At 37.6% G+C, this 20804-nt stretch overlaps 2 protein-coding genes and 1 non-coding gene across 3 annotated transcripts; 1 reads left to right on the top strand and 2 right to left on the bottom strand.

Moving 5' to 3' along the window:
- Window positions 1-10362: 10362 nt before the first annotated feature.
- LOC149213484 (uncharacterized) lies at window positions 10363-11172 on the bottom strand. The gene is made up of 2 exons (XM_089389043.1): window positions 10773-11172; window positions 10363-10677 (listed from the first exon to the last, which is right to left on the bottom strand). The coding sequence occupies exons 1-2, from the start codon at window positions 11151-11153 to the stop codon at window positions 10363-10365; spliced, it is 696 nt and encodes a 231-aa protein (XP_089245169.1). The 5' UTR covers window positions 11154-11172.
- Window positions 11173-17357: 6185 nt separating this feature from the next.
- LOC149213485 (TMV resistance protein N-like) lies at window positions 17358-19250 on the bottom strand. Its single transcript, XM_089389044.1, has 2 exons — window positions 18587-19250; window positions 17358-18162 (listed from the first exon to the last, which is right to left on the bottom strand). Exons 1-2 carry the CDS (start codon window positions 18892-18894, stop codon window positions 17358-17360), a joined length of 1113 nt encoding a protein of 370 aa, XP_089245170.1. The 5' UTR covers window positions 18895-19250.
- Window positions 19251-19961: 711 nt separating this feature from the next.
- On the top strand, window positions 19962-20104 carry LOC149213486 (small nucleolar RNA snoR2/U65). Its single transcript, XR_016251327.1, has one exon. It is a non-coding gene; the product is annotated as a small nucleolar RNA snoR2/U65 (small nucleolar RNA).
- The last annotated feature ends 700 nt before the right edge of the window (window positions 20105-20804 follow it).

Raw genomic sequence — 20804 nt, forward strand, 5'->3', positions numbered from 1 at the left:
AGATAAGAATGACAATTGAAAATTCCAGGTACTTTCTCCATATATGGGGTGGCGCTTACTATTCTCGATGCACCGCACCTAAGTGATAAGACGCTGGCAGTGCACAGACTACCTCCGCTCCGTCAGCAAAATTTCAGTGCTATAAAGAAGTATGCCAAATAACACTAAAATGCAGTTGGAAACAAATCTATTTAAGAACCAATATCAACAAGATACACTGTACAAATACATCTGGTAGATATCAACGTTATTTCGTTACCGAAAGGTCTTTTAGATGAACTTTTAGGTTTTAGGTTTCATTAAACATTTTCGAATTAGAAATTATTTTTAATATATATAAAATAAAATAAAATAAATTTGAATTTTTGAGAAATATATATATATATATAGATATTCATGATTAAAATATCATTATATATTATTTTAAATGTATTTATGTCAAGTTATATTATTTTTTTTATAATTATTAATAATCATAATTTAAAATAAATATATAATTTATATATTTTTAATATTATTCAATTCTAATATAATAATATGTTTTTTGATATGTAGATTTTTACAATTCATAGTTTAGATAATTATGTGTTCTTAATAATAAGATGTATCATGAAGTGTATTCTAATAATTAGTATGGATTGATGACTATAGGTATTCACCAGCCATATCATTGGGCTAACATACATGATATACATATATGGTTGGGTAGAAAAAGTTACGTGGGGTATAACCCTTTTGTCTTTTTCAAAATAATATATCGTATTCAAATATGAAGTAATACCCGGAATAATTTTTCTAGTGTTGATTTTTCTTTTGTCTTTTATTACATAATATATGGTATTCAAATATGGAATAGATATGAGATATGGGGTACAATTCTTGAATTTAATGATATAATTTTTAGTGAAATAATATTGTTTTATTATATAAATTACATTTTTGAATGTTAAAATGAATTCAATATGGTGTAATTTTTTTAAATATTTAGATTATGTAGATCCCATAACTTAAAACTACAATTTTGAATTATACTATTTAAAAATTCTTAATTTAGAGAAATTGCTTTTTATGTTTTTGTTGAAATACTGATGACATTGCAATGTTATATCATTTAAATTACATTTTTAATATATAAACAGATTCAATGTTTATAGTTTTCTCCATTTCTAATTTGATTTTGATGAAAATGCATTGGAAAAACTAAAAACTAAAAAATCACTCATTAAAATATGCCAATGCAAACACTGTAATAACTTATTTTTTATAAACTCATCATATCTTACTATTTAATTTAATTTTTTATAAAAAAAATAATTTTATTCTCTTTTTTCTTTTTTTAAAAACTCTACGCATCAAAACTCAAAAATTTAAAATTACCCTTTTGAACTATTTTTAACCAAATTTCAAACAAACAAACACAACCGACAAACTCAACCATTTAAAATTACAATTTTAACTATTTGAAACACAACCAACTCAGCCCATCATTGCAGAGGCTCCTTGGTCATAAAGTATATCCATTAAAAAATCATATCTTACTTCCTCTATATTTGATTGCAAAGTACATGTGTATTCAACAAAAAAACGTAATTGCAAACGGCTCCCCAAGGAACTAACAATGAAACACTCGAGTTTCCCTGTCATTTTGCTATCACCATGAATCACTCATCATTAAATAAAAGTGACTTCATCCGAACTTTTCCGTTTCAGTCTCCAAACATATTCCTGAACCTGAGCCTGCATTATAGCAAGGCCATATAGCAACACTCAGAGACAGCATATTTATGTTTCGCAGCAAGAAATTTAGCCTGACTGGGAATTTTTCTGCTAAAATTTCACAAACACAATCACAGAACAGAAAACAATGCTTTGTTTTGCACAGGGAAGCCACAAGAAAAATGTTTGCTGGAGAATAGAGTTTCACCACACATATAAAAGATTTCTATTCATTAATAAAACTGCTGATACAAAAATATATTCTTCCTCTTCCTCAGGGATTACACCAAAAACATTTTTTTAAAAAAATTACTCTGACTCCTCCTGAGATTTTACACTGCTGTATGTAAAAATATCTTTTACATTCACTGCTGTAAAAACAGACTACAGAGAATTACATTCACTGCTGTAAAAACAAAATAAAAACTCTGTCTCTCAAAGATTCAATGGTGTGTAAATTTTTCATTTACTCAGAACAACATAAAAATTACATATTGTTTTACTTATGCCCTAAGACAAAACTCCCGTGAAAATAAAAAAACTATAAAATTAAAATCTTTACCAAAACTTACCAACTCACAGTAAATTACATTTACTGTTTTACTGACATTTACTGTTTTACTGACGGTCAAAATGAAACTTTTACTCCACGTTAAATTCATTTTGCAGGTTTCTATTTCAACCATTAAAATATGCGATTTACGATTTGATCGCATGGCGAAATCACATTTGGCGGAATGGAAAAAATGAAGCACAAACATATTGGTGCGATCTGCGATATGCGATCGGATCGCATCGCAACATCGCAAACGCAGAAATCAAGTGAACAAACGGAGGTAGGTGCATGCATGCGATTTTGCGATCTGCGATCTGATCACATTGCAAATGTAAAGAAAAACAGTTTGCTGCCGCTGTTTAATTTTTGCTGCAGTTGAAATTATATTTCAACACTCCCCTTTAATTTCAACTACTGGGTTATCAATCATACCCAGACGCTTCCTTAAAAACTCAAAACTTTTCTGGTCCAATGGCTTGATCAGAATATCTGCAACCTGTTCCTGAGTCCTGCAATGCCGTAAAATGATTTCTCCATTGTTCACCAATTCTCTGATGTAGTGGAACTTTGTATCAATGTGTTTCATTCACTTGTGAAACACAGAATTCTTGGACAACGCAATAGCTGAACTATTGTCGCAAAAAATCACCGTTGCTGTTGCCCGCTCTTAGCATATACTTCTTAACAGTCTCCTCATCCAAACCGCTTGACACGCTGCTGCTGTAGATGCCACGTACTCTGCTTCTGCTGTAGACAACGCCACAATTGGCTGTTTCTTGGAAGTCCATGAAATGGCTTCTAAACTCATGTGAAAAACGTAACCGGATGTGCTTTTCCAATCATTCACACTTCCAGCCCAATCGCTATCGGTGTATCCAACTAAGTCTGAACTTTCTGAAAAAAGTATATAAAATGCCAAATCTTTTTGTACCTTTGACATACCTTAGAATTCTTTTTGCTGCCTGCCAATGTGCTTCTTTTGGCCTCTCCATGAATCTGGAAATTAAGCTAACAGCAAACATTATGTCCGGCCTAGTTGCAGTGAAATACATAAGGCTGCCAACTATGCTCTTGTACATGCTAGGATCAAAATCCTTGTTGCTGTCCTCTTTGCTGAGTTTTAATCCCATCACAATGGGAGTAATTGCTGCCTTGCTGTCCTGCATATTGAATCTCTCCAATACTTCATTTACATATTTTGCATGCGAAATAAAAATTCCATTTTCATTTTGATCTACTTCTATTCCTAAGAAGTATCTCAGCAAACCCATTTCAGTATTTCAAATTCTTCTTTCATGACTAATTTGAAATCTTCAATGAGGTGATCATCATTACCTGTGAAAATAACATCATCAACATACAACACAACAATTAAAATTTTACCATCCTTTTCTTTGATGTAGACGGTGGGTTCTCCCTCACACTTTGCAAATTCATTTTTCAGTAGATAGGTATCTATCCTACTGTACCACGCTCTTGGTGCTTGCGTCAGCCCATAAAGAGCTTTCTTCAATCTGCACACTTTGTGCTCTTGGCCTTTCTTCTCATAGCTTGGAGGTTGTTCAATGTAAACCTCTTCCATTAACACTCCATTTAGGAATGCTAACTTCATGTTCATTTGGTAAACTTTCCACTTGTTTTGTGCTGCTATGGACAACACTGCTCTCACGGTTTCCATTCTAGCAACCGATGCCAAAGTCTCATCATAGTCTCTTCCATACTGTTGCTTGTATCCCTTGACAACAAGTCTTGCCTTGTGCCTTTCTATCTTGCCTTCAGCATTACTCTTGGTCTTATAGACCCATTTAACTCCAATGACTTCTTTACCTTTTGGTAGCTCAACCAAATCCCATGTCTTGTTTCTTTCTATGGCATTCATCTCCTCATCCATAGCTTCTATTCATTTCTTATCTTTAATTGCATCTTCAAAATGAATATGGTCATCAACATGACAATACAAAGCAAACAAGGAATTCATTCCTTCATCATAAATATCACTTAAATTTCTGAATTTCTTACCTCTTTCATTTGGTGTACAAGTACTTGAAGAAGCACTTGAATTTCCTCCTTGTGATGTGCTTGGAGAAGTACTTTCATTTCTCCTCAAGGGTGTCCCCTGCTGTCCTTGTGTTGGCGCTGCTGTTTGGGGATGTATTTCGGCCACCTACTCATCATCTTCATCATGAGACAAGCAGTTTTTAACATTCATTGTTTTATCTATACTTCCATCCCAAGCTTCCTTCTCAATGAACTGAACATATCTGCTCACAAAAAACATCTTGGTAGATGGGATATACAACCTGTAAGCTTTGGATTCCTCACTGTATCTAATGAAGATACATTTCTCCCCTTTGTTGTCCAACTTTCTCCTTAGCTGAACTGGAATGTGTGCATAAGCCACACATCCAAAAACTTTCATGTGGGTGACTCCTTGCTTTTTCCCACTCCATGCTTCTTCCGGCACTTTGTTCATCACTGCTTTTGTTGGGCATCTATTCAAAATATATACTGCACAGTGTAGAGCTTCAACCCAATAATCATTTGGCAAATGTTTGCTTTTAACATGCTCCTCGTCATATCCATGATTGTTCTATTCTTCCTTTCAGCAACTCCATTTTGCTGCGGAGTGTACCTTGTGGTAAACTGTTTGTGTATTCCATTTTCTCTACAAAACCGTAGGAATTCCTTGGAGATATACTCACCTCCTCTATCAGTTCTTAGAACTTTGATATGCAGCCTGCTTTGATTCTCTACAAGTGCTTTGAAATTGCGAAATTTTTCAAACACTTCGCTTTTGTTTTTCAGGAAATAAACCCAAGTCTTTCTGGTAAAATCATCAATAAATGTTAAAAAATTTTGGCTGCTTGCTAGTGATGGAGTTTGGATCGGTCCACATAAGTCTGAGTGGACAATTTCTAAGGGTGCTTTTGCCCTGATGCTTTTCCCTGATGGAAAACTTTCTCTATGTTGTTTCCCCAATATACAACCTTCACAAAGGCTGTCCGGTTTCTCTATCAATGGTAATCCTCTTATCATTCCTTTTCTGCTCAGCAATAAAAGACCTCCAAAGTTGAGATGTCCAAATCTCAAGTGCTACAACCAATTTTCATCCTTTGGTACGCTTTGGAAAGCCTCTTCGGTAACTGCTACAATTACTTCTTTGTTTTTCAAATCTGCCCTTATTCTGAGAGGGAACATCATGTTCCTCGTCATCTTCACTTCAACAATGCATCTTTTGCTGGGTGCTCTATCCGTGATGGTGCATACATCATTCTCAAATAAAACATTGTACCCCTTTTGAACAAGCTGTCCAATACTTAAGAGGTTACATCTCATTCCTGGAACATAATAGACATCTGTTATGGTTTTCTTTTCACTTTGTTTTGTAAATATTTTAACTTCTCCTTTACCCATAACATAAACTTTACTATCAGTCCCAAGTGTGACTTGTGACTGCACACTTTGATCTAAAGCAGAAAACAAAGCTATGTTTCCTGTCATATGGTTGCTGCAACCGGAGTCTAGAAACCATATGTCTTCACTGTTTGTTTCAGCCAAATTACAAGCTAACAATACATTATCTTGGTTGATATTTTCTCTGGTGATATTTGCACTAGATCTATTATTCATATCATGTTGTTTCTTCCTACATTCATTTGCATAATGCCCATATTTTTTACTATAATAACATTGGACATTGGATTTTTCATACCTTTGTCCTTGATCATGATGTTGTCCACTTTGTTGGCTGCTGTCTTGGCCTTGGTTCTGATTTGGATTGCTGCCTCTTCCTTGAGCATTTGCTGGACTATTCCTTCCACCTCTGTTTTGGCTTCTGCCTCTTCCTCTCTTGTTTCCTCTGCCTTGACCTCTTCCTCTTCCAAATGACATTTGGGTCTTGAAGGCTTGCTCTAGAGATGAGTTTTCATTTCTACTCAACCTTTGCTCATGTGTTATCAGTGACGCATGAAGTTCATCAACTGAAAAGTTTGAAAGATCTTTTGTCTCTTCTATGGTGGTGACAATCACATCGAACTTTGAGGGTAAGATCCTCAACAGTTTCTCCACAATCCTCCTTTCTTCAAGAACTTCTCTATGAGTCCTTATTTGTGTGACCAGACCAATCACATGTGTGAAGAATGAGTCAATATTGTCTGACTCCTTCATGCACAGGTTCTCAAAGTCTCTCCTCAGCCACTGTAGTTTTGATGTCTTTACTTTCTCCATGCCTTGATAGGCTGTCTTGAGGGTTTGCCATGCTTCTTTGGATGTCTTGGCTATTGCTATCCTTGGAAACACACTCTGGTCCACTGCTTGATACAAAAATACAAGGGCTTTTGAATCCTTCTTCTTGTAGCTCTTCAACAGATCTTTCTTTGCCTGAGTTAGATTATTAAACTCATTTTCATCTATTGGTTCTTTAAAACCATCTTCAACTATTTCCAATAAGTCTTGTGAGGCAAACAGGGCTTTCATGGTTATTGCCCAATAGTCATAGTTTTTCCCATTAAACTGTGGGAGCTGAGTATTAAAAATACCCATGCTAGTGCTGGTACTGGTGCTGGCCATTTTTGCACTATAAACTATGCTTTCAAATACCTCACTATGTATTTAAAATAACTCACTGTTTCTTCAGCAGCAACACAATTTTTTTTTTGAGAAATCCCTGGATCCTTTTGCCTGAGTCTTCACACTGCTGGAGAAGTTGCTGCAACAAAAGGAACCTTCCTTCAGCTTCTTTGACACCTTCAAAGAGCCTGGACTAGCTCTGATACCACTGTTGGGAATTTTTTTGCTAAAATTCCAAAAACACAATCACAGAACAGAAAACAATGCTCTGTTTTGCACAGGGAAGCCACAAAAACATGTTTGCTGGAGAATAGAGTTTCACCACACATATAAAAGATTTCTATTCATTAATAAAATTGCTGATACAAAAATATATTCTTCCTCTTCTTGAGGGATTACACCAAAAACATTTTTTTTTTTAAATTACTCTGACTCTTTCTGAGATTTTACACTACTGTTTGTAAAAATCTCTTTTACATTCACTGCTGTAAAAACAGACTACAGAGAATTACATTCACTGCTGTAAAAACAAATCTCTCAAAGATTCAATGGTGTGTAAATTTTTCATTTACGCTTCTGCGTTCTTTTTTTCCATCGCACTGTTGTGCATTTTATTGCTTCCATTACATACATTCAGAACAACATAAAAATTACATATTGTTTTACTTATGCCCTAAGACAAAACTCCCGTGAAAATAAAAAACTATAAAATTAAAATCTTTACCAAAACTTACCAACCCACAGTAAATTACATTTACTGTTTTACTGACGGTCAAAATGAAACTTTTACTCCACGTTAAATTGATTTTGCAGGCCTGTACTTCAACCATTAAAATATGTGATTTGCTATTTGCGATTTGATAACGAAAAAAATGGAGCACAAACATATTGGTGTGATATGCGATATGCGATCAGATCACATAGCAATATCGCAAACGCAGAAATCAAGTGAACAAACAAAGATAGGTGCATGCATGCCATTTGATCGCATGACAAATGTAAAGAAAAACAGTTTGATGCCGTTGTTTAATTTTTGCTGCAGTTGAAATTATATTTCAACAATGACTTCAATAACAAACAATAGGACTTGCCAGCTGAAAATTATATCTTCCATTGATCTTATCGCAAGTATGACTTGTTTGCAAACTTCTAAACCCTGGGTTTTACTGGCGAGTGTCACTATCCATCCCTTAGTTTCTGCATCCATGAGTTCAGTTAGATCAGGACAGTTAACTTTATAAACATAAACTTGATCATATAAATTTTCATCTTTAAATAATTTGGAGTCTTCTGTCCTAAGGCATCGCTGTAGAATTCTTTCTCCTGTTGGGACGTTGTTAGGGACGGTCTCATAGAGTTCATCCCGGGCATGAATATGACCTGCTTTAAATTTCACACGAAAGCGAGTACTCCCGTGACCGCGGGTGATGAAGCACATCAATATTGCACCGTGTGATTGGACATTACTGAGCAACACAGGAGATCTCGACGTTGCTGTTACAGGAACATCCAACACTGTAAGATGCTCAAAACTACTCCGTATACGATGCATCAAATAATATCATTTCAGCAAAAATTTAATATTTAAAAATTTTCAAGGCTGATGTTCCCAAAATAATACACCCATCATGTCATTAGGATATCTGGCACTAACCATAGCAGCTGATATTTGCGAGGGCGATGTCTACACAAATTTCTCAAATTCAACTTCATCATACGATGACACATATATAACCTTTCAACTTCAAACCTACTGACCTTGCTACCCACGTTTATTTCATTACCATTGGTTTTTGTATGAATAAATATTAGTACAATATTTAATAAATACTCACAAAATATTGGAGTATATCATCCCAAATAACTCCACTGTGCGTAATGCGGAGGCAATTTAACCGCTCGAGCCGATTGAACGCTTCTATTCTCTTCAGCTTCCAACAGCTTTCTGCTCTGATTTCTTCCAATGATCTCAAACCTTCAACATTCAGCATTTCCAGTTCTTTACACGAATTTATGTTCAGAAATTTAGGGTGTATAAGATTTGAAAGACTAGTCAATGTTTTCAATTTTGTGCAATGTTCCAAGCTCAGTCGTACGAGTGTTGATGGGAAGCCTCGAACCTATATCAGTTGAAAGTTCCATGAAAGATCAACAATTTCAAGCCCAGGGCAAACGCGCTCAGGAATGCAAATATGGGATATGGATGTGTTGTTAAAAAATTATTCTCTTAGAATATTCATATAATGAACACTGGTATTGATCCCCTGGTCTTGAAAACTGAATTCAACTATTGGACAGTTGTTTATAGCCAAAACTTTGATATATTTCAGCGGCAATATTCCTGCTGGTAGCGTCCTCACCTCGGAATCAGATAATTCGAATTTTTCCAAATGTCTTAATTTTTCAATAGGTATGTTGATGATGTAAATGGGCGCATTTGTAGAGAATCAACTCTTTCAAGCCCATCAAATCGGTCACAAAACATGGCAACTCTTGTAACAGTAGGCTGCCTATTTTTAGTTGTTCTAGCTTGTCCAGTAGCCCTATGTTCCCAGACAATTCTTCTACCAAAGTGTTTAGTAAATTAAGATATCTTAAGTGCCTTTGAGATGTGATTCCCACTGGCAAGTGTGCCAATTTTGCACAGCGTTTGAAGTCGATATACTCAAGTGTGGAAATTTTTCCCAAAATATGAGTTGGGATCAATAGATCACTGCAGTCTCTGAATGCTAGATATTCAAGATGCAATAACTTAGAGAAAGACTCTGGCAGATGAGTTAAATAACTGTAGCCGGATAAATCTAAATGTCCTAGGTTTCTCAGATCGGAAAAATCAATTGGAAGCAATTCCAATGGGATTCTTTTCAACACCCTCTTATTCAAGTTTGTCATAAAGGTTCCCGTCCGTTCTAGAAAACGGGAAAAAGATGGAAACCATCTAGATACATCTTTATCGGATGATTTGGTTTTCTTTGCGGCTTGAAGATTATCCAGTTGCCTCCAACTGTAAGTAAATGCAGATAAAAAGGAGTTCTCCGCACCAACATTTAACTCACGCAAGTCCGAAGGAAACTGCAATGAAAGTAATGTGTTAATTATCACGAACTGACTATATTCCCAACGAAATTGCAATGAAAGTAATTTATTAATTATTACAATTAAGTTAAAAATATGATGCGGTTGATATAGCTAAATGCTTTATTTGTGTCTATATTTTATAAAATATTATTATAATCAAGATATAAAGCAGTTTTTTTAAAATTAAGTATGTTTTGAAAATTTTTAAGAAATTGAAGATTTTTTAAAAGTCAATGCAACCTAACAAATTCTCTAACACACTAGTGATAAGCATTAAGCATTCAACATTCAGAGACAAAGCATATGCGAATCATATTCCTTAGAAATCAATCTAAACTTCAATTAAAAAAATTTGACAAATGTTCAAATGTTCAAATGTTCAGCCCACTTAAATTGAAATAAAAATCCTTCTTAACCGAATACATGAATATGCTTACTTGTGACTACCGTTTATATATACTTACTTCATCGATACTACTGAAAAACTCTTCTAAACCCTCGTGACCGAAACGCTGAAGTTCCAAAACTCTTAAACCTCGCAGTGATATGGCAGAACGAATGGAGGTGAATGCGCAATTGCGTAAGCGTAGCCAAACCAAATCCGCGGAGGTAACCGAACCAAAGAGCGACTGCAGGTCTATGTGATGTTCAACAACCAGAAGACGTACACCCGTAATGTTTATGTCCATTGGGAGTTGAGGCGGATTCTGACCTTTAGGGATGCGAATGCCTCGTATTAGACATAATTCTGATCCGTCCTGGCAATCACAAATATCAAATTCAAAATAAAACTTATGATCTGAAATTGTTTTTCTCAGAATTAAAAATTGAATAAGAGACCAAACATGCGTACCTGCGACAAGCTGTTTACAATATCGGTTGGGCAACAAAGCCGTAATGGTTTGTGCATTGAGCGAAATTCTTCTCTCACAATATCTCTGGCCAATTCCCTGGCTTGATTTTGCATCCCAATTCTAGGACTCCAATATGGTAATGATTCGGCCGGTAGGTAATACCCCATATCGGACCTGTACCTAGGCTCGTAGCTTATGCAATCTTCATTTTCATACTGCACGGGACCATCAAACTCCATGAGGCATTTTTGACTGAGTCGTTCAATGCAATCCCGGACATCGTCAATAAAGCCTAATCCCTCCAATGCTCGAATAGCTAGTTCTCTGTCTTCCCCTGCAAAGAAACAACCGATGTCCAAAAACATCTCCTTCTCTTCCATGTTCAAAGCTCTATAGCTCCATTTTAGTGTGTTTATTACAGAATCTGCTTCCGGGAATGGCAGTCCTTGAGAGAACCTTTCCAACTTCCGCCTCTAGTACCTTCTGTTGTTAAATTATTAATTTCAACAGCGCGGTGGTTTTGGAAAACTACCCCGGTCTCCCCGCACCGCCATTCTCCAAACACTGTACGAGCAGGAGGGGCCCCGACACAATCAGGACGCGCCACGCGTCCCCTGTACAACACCAAATCCGCCTGCTCCCCGGACGTTAAAGTCCGTTTGGTTTGCCCGAAGTTGGCTCCCGAACCTCGTTGGATCAGCCAAGTGATCTGGGCGCGCGATCTCAGCCGTTGATTTCCCGAAGATGCATACCGCCCGCGTCAAATCAATTTTTTGCGTGGAATGGAAGTTTTTGGTTTGACCGCCGGATGGAAGAATTAATGAATATTAAGTGTTGTTCGTAGTTTTTGGTGAAGGCCCTTTAATATGGTTATGGGCATATAGTTTTATATGTTTTTTAATATATATGTTTTTTTTTATATATTGTTATTGTGGTCAACGTGCGGCAGTTTTTTTTATATGGGTATTGTGCCTGCGCACAATTTTTTTTAACGTAATGGTGTGGTGGTTGCGCAGAGTTGCGATAGCGTTTTTTTTTTTTTTTTGGTGCACAGCAGTGCGAAATATCCAAAGAAAAATAGGGATGTAATGTTTTCCTCTTTCCATTGAAGAACAAAGGACTGTTTATGTAATCTCCACAGCAGTGGAAAATCTGTGAGAGCAGCAGAGTTTTTTTTGAGATTCCCTCTTTGCACAGAGGAAGAAATATGTAACAGAATGTTTGTTTTTAATTAATAGAAATGCTTTGTGACTGTGTAATGGTGTCTTCTGAGTCATTTTGGTTTTAAGAGGTTCCCTGTCAAAAGATCTTGGACAGAGTAAACAAAGCATCGTCTTTGTGGTGAATATTTAATTGGTTTTTGGTATTTTCTCCATTCAAAAATATCCAACAGTGGTATTAGAGCAGGCTCAGGCTCTTTAAAGAAGTTAAAGAAGCTGAAGGGAGAAGGTTGTTGCTGCAGCAAAACTTCTCAGGCAGACAGAAGACTCAGACAACGAAGGATTCAGGTATTCTTCATAGCTATCTTGTTTGTTACTGTTGAAGCAGTCAGTTGTTTTAAAACACACAGTCAAGGATTTAGTGGCATAGATAAGAATGCAAGGAATGGCCAGCACAAGCACTGGTATGGGTATGTTTAATACCCAGCTCCCACAGTTTAATGGGAAGAACTATGACTACTGGTCAATAACTATGACAGCCTTGTTTGCCTCTCAAGATTTATGGGAAATAGTTGAGGAAGGTTTTGAAGAACCAGCAGATGAAACTGAGTTTAATAGATTAACTCCAGCAGAGAGAGATCTGCTGAAGAGCAATAGGAAGAAAGATTCAAAAGCCCGTGTGTCGTTGTATCTAACAGTAGACCAGAGTATGTTTCCAAGGTTAGCAGCAGCTAAGATAGCCAATGAAGCATGGCAAACCCTCAAGACAACCTATCAAGGCATGGAGAGAGTGAAGACAGCAAAACTACAATTGCTGAGGAAGGATTTTGAGAACCTGTGCATGAAGGAGTCAGATAACATTGACTCATTCTTCACTCATGTGATTGGTGTAATCACACAAATGAGAACTCATGGAGAAACCATTGAAGACAGAAGGATTGTGGAGAAAATATTGAGGGTCTTACCCTCAAGGTTTGATGCCATAGTCACCACCATTGAAGAGACAAAGGATCTCTCAAACTATTCAGTTGATGAGCTACATGCATCACTGATAACACATGAGCAGAGGTTGAGTAGGAATGAAAACTCATCTCTTGAGCAAGCCTTCAAGACCCAGATGTCCTTTGGAAGAGGAAGAGGTCAAGGAAGAGGAAACCGAAGAGGAAGAGGCAGAAGCTAGAACAGAGGAGGAAGGAACAGCCCATCAAATGCACAAGGAAGAGGCAGCAATCCAAATCAGAACCAAGGTCAAGGCAGCAGCCAACAAAGAGAATAGTATCATGCTCAAGGACAAAGGTATGATAAATCTAATGTTCAATGCTATTATTGCAAAAAGTATGGACATTATGCAAGTGATTGTAGAAAGAAACAGCATGATATGAACAGTAGACAAAATGCAAATGTTACAAGAGAAAACGGCAGTCAAGAAAATGTCCTGTTAGCTTGTAACATGGCTGAAACACATAGTGAAGACATATGGTTTTTAGACTCAGGTTGCAGCAACCATATGACAGGAAACATTGCCCTCTTCTCAGCCTTAAATCAAAACTTGAAATCAGAAGTCACACTAGGAACTGATAGCAAAGTCTCTGTTATGGGAAAAGGGGAGGTAAAAATATTTACAAAACAAGGAGAAAGGAAAACCATAGCAGATGTCTACTATGTCCCCGGAATGAGATGTAACCTCTTGAGTATTGGATAGCTTGTCCAAAAGGGTTACAATGTTTACTTTGTAAATGATGTGTGCACCATCATGGATATACCACCCAGCAAAAGATGCATTGCTGAAGTGAAAATGACAAGGAACAGGATGTTCCCTCTCCGGATCCGGGCAGACTTGAAGAACAAGAAGGAAATGGCAGCAGTCACCCAAGAGGCCTTCCAAAACATGCCAAAGGATGAGAACTGGTTATGGCACTTGAGATTCGGGCATCTAAATTTTGGAGGTCTAAATCTATTAAGCAGAAAAGGAATGGTAAGAGGATTACCATTGATAGAGAAGCCGGACAGCCTTTGTGAAGGTTGTATATTAGGCAAACAACATAGAGAAAGTTTTCCATCAGGGAAAAGCATAAGGGCAAAGGCACCCCTAGAGATTATCCACTCAGATTTGTGTGGACCAATGCAAGCTCCATCATTAGCAGGCAGCCTATATTTCTTAACATTCATTGATGACTTTACAAGAAAAACTTGGGCATATTTCCTTAAAAACAAAAGTGAAGTGTTTGAGAAATTCCAAAATTTCAAAGCACTTGTGGAGAACCAAAGCGGGTTGCATATAAAAGTCTTGAGAACTGATAGAGGAGGTGAGTATATCTCCAATGAATTCCTAAAGTTTTGTAGAGAAAATGGAATTCATAAACAGTTTACAACTCGGTACACCCCACAGCAAAATGGAGTTGCTGAAAGGAAGAACAGGACCATCATGGATATGGCAAGGAGCATGCTAAAGGCAAAGCATCTGCCAAATGAGTATTGGGCTGAAGCTGTACATTGTGCAGTTTATATTTTGAACAGGTGTCCTACAAAAGCAGTCATGAACAAAGTGCCAGAAGAGGCATGGAGTGGAAGAAAGCAAGGAGTCACCCACATGAGAGTTTTTGGATGTGTGGCCTATGCACACATACCAGATCAGCGAAGGAGGAAGTTGGACAGCAAAGGGGAGAAGTGTATCCTTGTTGGATACAGTGATGTATCCAAAGCCTACAGGCTGTACATCTCATCTACCAAGAAGTTCTTTGTCAGCAGGGATGTTCAATTCATTGAGGAGGAAGCTTGGGATGGAAGCATAGAGAAAACAGTGAACATTAAAAGCTGTTTGCCTCATGATGAAGATGAAGAGGAAGTGGCTGAAATGAATCCCCAAACAGCAGCACCAACACAAGAATAGCAAGGTACACCATTGAGGATCAATGAGAGTGCTTCTCCAAGCACGCCACAAGGAGGAAATTCAAGTGCATCTTCAAGCACTTGCACACCAAATGAAAGAGGTAAGAAGTTTAGAAATCTAAGTGACATTTATGATGAAGGAATGAATTCCTTATTTGCCTTGTATTGTCATGTTGATGATCCTATTCATTTCGAGGATGCAATTAAAGATAGGAAATGGATAGAAGCTATGGATGATGAGATCAATGCCATAGAGAGAAACAAAACATGGGATTTGGTTGAGCTACCAAAAGGCAAAGAAGTCATTGGTGTGAAATGGGTCTACAAGACCAAGAGCAATGCTGAAGGCAAGATTGAAAGGCATAAAGCAAGGCTGGTTGTCAAAGGTTACAAGCAGCAGTATGGGAGAGATTATGAGGAGACTTTCGCCCCGGTTGCAAGAATGGAAACCGTGAGAGCAATGCTGTCCATAGCAGCACAAAACAAATGGAAAGTCTACCAAATGGACGTGAAGTCAGCATTCCTAAATGGAGTGTTAATGAAAGAGGTTTATGTGGAACAGCCTCTCGGATATGAGAAGAAAGGTGAAGAGCACAAAGTGTGCAAATTGAAGAAAGCTCTTTATGGGCTGAAGCAAGCGCCAAGAGCATGGTACAGCAGGATAGATTCATATCTCTTGGATAATGAATTTGACAAATGTGAAGGAGAACCCACAGTCTACATCAAAGAAAAGGATGGTAAAATTTTGATTGTTGTCTTGTATGTTGATGATGTTATTTTTACAGGCAATGATATTTATCTTATTGAGAATTTTAAATCAGTCATGAAGGATGAATTTGAAATGACTGACATGGGTTTGTTGAGATACTTCTTAGGCATAGAAGTAGATCAAAATGAAAAAGGAATTTTTATATCTCAAGCAAGATATGTAAATCAAGTTTTGGGCAGATTTAAGATGGAAGAATGCAAGGTAGCAATCACTCCCACAGTGATGGGATTAAAGCTCAGCAGAGAGGACAGCAGCAAGGATTTTGATCCTAGCTTGTATAAAAGCATTGTGGGCAGCCTTATGTATTTAACAACAACTAGGCCTGATTTAATGTATGCTGTTAGTTTGATTTCCAGATTTATGGAGAGGCCAAAGGAGGTACATTGGCAGGCAGCAAAGAGAATTTTGAAGTATGTCAAAGGTACCAAAATGTTTGGAATTCTATATCATGCCTCAGAACATTCAGATTTGGTTGGGTACACAGATAGCGATTGGGCTGGAAGTGTAGATTATCGGAAGAGCACTTCCGGTTATGTTTTTAATATGGGTTCAGGAGCCATCTCATGGGCTTCTAAGAAGCAGTCCATAGTAGCATTGTCTACAGCAGAGGCATAATATGTGGCAGCCACAACAGCAGCATGCCAGGCAGTATGGATGAGAAGGATGTTGAGAAGCTTAGGCCAAGAGCAGGCAAAAGCAACAGTGGTCTTTTGTGACAATAGCTCAGCTATTGCTTTGTCAAAGAATTCAGTGTTTCATAAGAGAACGAAACACATCGATACAAGGTTTCACTACATCAGAGAACTGGTGAACAATGGCGAAATCGTCCTAGAACATTGCAGGACCCAGGAACAGGTTGCAGACATCTTGACAAAGCCACTGGTTCAGAAGAGTTTCGAATTTTTGAGAAAATGCTTGGGAATGACCGAAAGCGTGGCTGTTAAAATTAAAGGGGAGTGTTAAATTATTAATTTCAACAGCGCGGTGGTTTTGGAAAACCACCCCGGTCTCCCCGCACCGCCATTCTCCAAAGACTGTACGAGCAGGAGGGGCCCCGACACAATCAGGACGCGCCACGCGTCCCCTGTACAACACCAAATCCGCCTGCTCCCCGGACGTTAAAGTCTGTTTGGTTTGCCCGAAGTTGGCTCCCGAACCTCGTTGGATCAGCCAAGTGATCTGGGCGCGTGATCTCAGCTGTTGATTTCCCGAAGATGCAAACCGCCCGCGTCAAATCAATTTTTTGCGTGGAATGGAAGTCTTTGGTTTGACTGTCGGATGGAAGAATTAATGAATATTAAGTGTTGTTCGTAGTTTTTGGTGAAGGCCCTTTAATATGGTTATGGGCATATAGTTTTATATGTTTTTTAATATATATGTTTTTTTTTATATATTGTTATTGTGGTCAACGTGCAGCAGTTTTTTTTATATGGGTATTGTGCCTGCGCACAATTTTTTTTTAACGTAATGGTGTGGTGGCTGCGCAGAGTTGCGATAGCGTTTTTTTTTTTTGGTGCACAGCAGTGCGAAATATCCAAAGAAAAACAAGGATGTAATGTTTTCCTCTTTCCATTGAAGAACAGAGGACTGTTTATGTAATCTCCACAGCAGTGGAAAATCTGTGAGAGCAGCAGAGTTTTTTTTGAGATTCCCTCTTTGCACAGAGGAAGAAATATGTAACAGAATGTTTGTTTTTAATTAATAGAAATGCTTTGTGACTGTGTAATGGTGTCTTCTGAGTCATTTTGGTTTTAAGAGGTTCCCTGTCAAAAGATCTTGGATAGACTAAACAGAGCATCGTCTCTGTGGTGAATATTTAATTGGTTTTTGGTATTTTCTCCATTCAAAAATACCCAACATCTGTCAAGCCTCCCGGCAACTTGTTCCCCCAATACTTTTAAGCTTAAAGGTAATCCGCCACAAATTTCCAAAAACTCCTTCACTATATCTTCATATCCCTCAAATGGTTTCGATTGAAGAAAAGCATGACGGCAGAAGAGCTCTCTTGCATATTTTCTGGTCAATGGCTTTACATTATACGGCAAGGTATTTGCAGGGAAGCCTCTGATTATCATCTTATCACGACATGTGATGAGGATGAGACTACCGGGTCCCAACATGTCAGTAACTAGGAGGCTTTTCAATTTCTCTCCATCATTCACATCGTCCACAACAATCAGAACTTTTAACCCTGCAAGACTCTTTCGTAGCATCGTCCTGCCGCGTTCCGGACTCAGAATGTCCACATAGATACCCACCAGATCACTAAACAGCTGCCTCTGCAAAGATGATAAATCTTCTCTTTCTCCCACGTTAGATAAATAACAAGACCTGCTAAAATCTGAACGTCTCTTATTGAAAAAATGTTTAGACAGAGTTGACTTCCCCACTCCACCTATTCCCACAATCCCTACTACCGTTACATTTATGACGCTCTGTGTAGGAATTTTATTTTCAAAATCCTCCAAAGCTTGGTCCAGCCCAACTGGGCATGCAGTGACCTCTAAGCTCTCATATTTCACCTCTTTTAACACACGTTGCACAATATCCTCCAAAAACTTGGCATAATTACTGCCAACAAAATGTTTACAGTCATGATCAGCTTTAACATAAAAAAACTGAGAGCAAACTCGCATATCAAGTACTTTATATGAAAAATAAGTAATTAGATATGAAAAATAAATAATATTAGATGTTGAGGGGAATTTTTTTTTAAAAAATTATATAAAGAATTTTTAAGTCAGATGAGTTTCGAATTATCTACTTTATCTCCAGACAAAATAAAAAAACAAATTATAGTATAATATGGATCAAACTAAATTATAGTATGATATGGATATTATAACATTCATAATATAAATTACAGAAATCTGAATTCAAAAAATTCATCATAAATCACAAAAATATGTATTCAAAAATTCAAACTATAGATGACAGAAATCTGAATTAAAAAAAAAAAATGAGATATATTCAAAGAAATATGAGATATATTCACCTGTTATCGGTTTGGAATACGAGACCAGAAATTTCTGCGGCTTCCTTGAGTGCTCCCTTCCATTCCTCCACGACTTCGGTGGTGACTTTGCCTTTGGCTTCATGTTTTTGGAAGGCGGCGGCGTAAGGCCCCCTACCAGTGTCTCGAAGATGACGAGGCTCAACGTCACAGAACACAGGTATAATCGTGCGCTCATGAGATGATCTCAAAATCCAACGCAGTTCATCCAAGCACGGACGTAACTCAAAAAATCGCAACATGAATGGAGGCACTGGCAATGGCTCTTCGGATTGCAGGGCAGATAGCATATCCAGTGCGAAGTTCCTCCATGTCCAGAAAGACGTTCAACCCATAGCGTGTAGTTCACGGTGGATGAGGACCGCAAGGTTATTTTTGGTGTCGGGTCCCCTGTGGTTTATGAAAACCTGCTATGTTTCATGCACTGCCTCCATTCTAATCGAACCCAAGATGAAGATAGCGTTCCGTCTCTGAGAGCTAAGAGCGGTTGTTCAACGATCCAAGCGGCCCAGCGGATCCCGTAACTTGATGCCCTCAATTTGCTGGAGTCGATGAGAAAAATTAGAGTGAAATTTGATCCGAAACCCTAGGAACTGTTGTTCAACACAGATGGACTCAATTTGCTGAAGCGATGAGAAAAATTAAAGTGAAACTTGATCCGAAACCCTAGGAACTGCTATACAAAATCCAAGACCCTCAGAACTATTATTCAACGATCCAAGCCGCCTGGTAAGTGCCAAAGCCTAAGAAATTTCATTCAACGTTCCAAGGGGCCCAGAAGGCTTTCTTCACGGTTGGAATTTCAAACTTCGACGATTTGTAAAATTTGAAACTTTTAACATTTTCATTGCTTTAGGGGAGGGCCTCCACTTAAAAATGGAGTATTTTTAATGCGACCTTTTGGAGTTTTCTTTTCACGGGCAAACTGCAAATCTTCGCAAGCATCTAAACTCATATTGGGGATCCATGGGAGTTCCGTCCCAATTATTGGAGACGAAAGAGCATCCAAACAAGCATTTCGGTTTGGAGATTTTTTAATTTTTTATAACACTGGACTTTTCATAAAAAAAATTAAACCATGATTATTAGCCAAGATTCCTTACTAGGCATTCCCTTTTAAAACTCTAAAAATTAGTACAAATACATTATAGCGATATTAACCCTTTAGAATTGGACAATAATTCACAAAGGAAGGTTTAAGCATTTCGATGAAGCCATAATAATAAATAAAAATAACATAAACTTAATCAAAATTTTTGTTGAAGATTCTCTTATAATCAGGTATTTTTAAAGAAACAAGGCTTTGGAGAAATTTTAAATATACCTAATTTATAAGGATTGAACATATTTTTAATTTTGCCCAAGCCACGTCTTTGGAAGCTCATAATCAATGATCTTGGATGCTATGATTGGGCAAATATTAAATATTTTCACATTTCTCATACGAAACCAAGGGCATAATTTTTATTACTTATTGGTGCCATTATTGTGATTACATTGTTTTTATTTTTATTTTTATTTTTTTATGACGTTATTACTAACAAGAAAATTGAATAGGATATTGGAGCTAGGGTTGTTGCCACCTCTGCTTCCGTCTCGATTCTATGTCTTTCTTCATTTTTCCAATGGCTTCCGTGGAGGGGGTTGCTCCCCCTCTGCCCCTCATTGTCTCCTCTGATGATGCTGCTTTTCAAGTCATGGCAGATTCTCTTTTCAAGCATCCGCATCCGACGGAGGCCCCGTCCAAGTTTGTCAAGCGAAACGTTGAAGTAAAAAATGTCACCGTGTTAGATGGTGCCCGAAAAAATTCCTTAGGTTATCCAGAACATGCTCTTATTGGAAGGTTCACTAGTATGTGGCCATCCCCTAAGTCTATGGAATTTTGGATGAGCAAGGCTTGGAAATCTATGATGAAAGGAGAGATTCCTCTATCCACTGTGGGAAATAGATTCTTCGTAATCTTGTTCGAATTCAAAGAAGATCGACATGTTGTGTTTCGAAACATGCCTATTTCTTTAGATCAAGAGGTATGTATTTGAACAAATGGACATTGGATTTCAATTCGGATGAAGACATTCCCACTGCTATTCTGGTTTGGGTCAAGCTCCCTAGGCTTCCCATCTCTTATTGGAGCGATGATTTCTTCAGGGCTATTGGCAATGGTCTGGCAAAGTATTTGGATAAATATGAACCTAAGGGT

The sequence above is a fragment of the Pinus tabuliformis genome, chromosome 1_1 (assembly GCF_031772625.1).
Source record: "Pinus tabuliformis cultivar Carrire ecotype Pingquan chromosome 1_1, CPIR1, whole genome shotgun sequence".
Classification (NCBI taxonomy): Eukaryota; Viridiplantae; Streptophyta; class Pinopsida; order Pinales; family Pinaceae; genus Pinus; species Pinus tabuliformis.

What these genes read in the sequence shown, in the direction of transcription:
- LOC149213485 (XM_089389044.1), bottom strand. Translation starts at nt 18,894, where the DNA reads ATGCTATCTGCCCTGCAATCCGAAGAGCCATTGCCAGTGCCTCCATTC. An exon ending in GTATTCCAAACCGATAACAG is followed by an intron (nt 18,163 to 18,586) that starts GTGAATATATCT and finishes TTTTGTTGGCAG; the next exon opens with TAATTATGCCAAGTTTTTGG.
- LOC149213484 (XM_089389043.1), bottom strand. Translation starts at nt 11,153, where the DNA reads ATGGAAGAGAAGGAGATGTTTTTGGACATCGGTTGTTTCTTTGCAGGG. An exon ending in TTGTAAACAGCTTGTCGCAG is followed by an intron (nt 10,678 to 10,772) that starts GTACGCATGTTT and finishes TGTGATTGCCAG; the next exon opens with GACGGATCAGAATTATGTCT.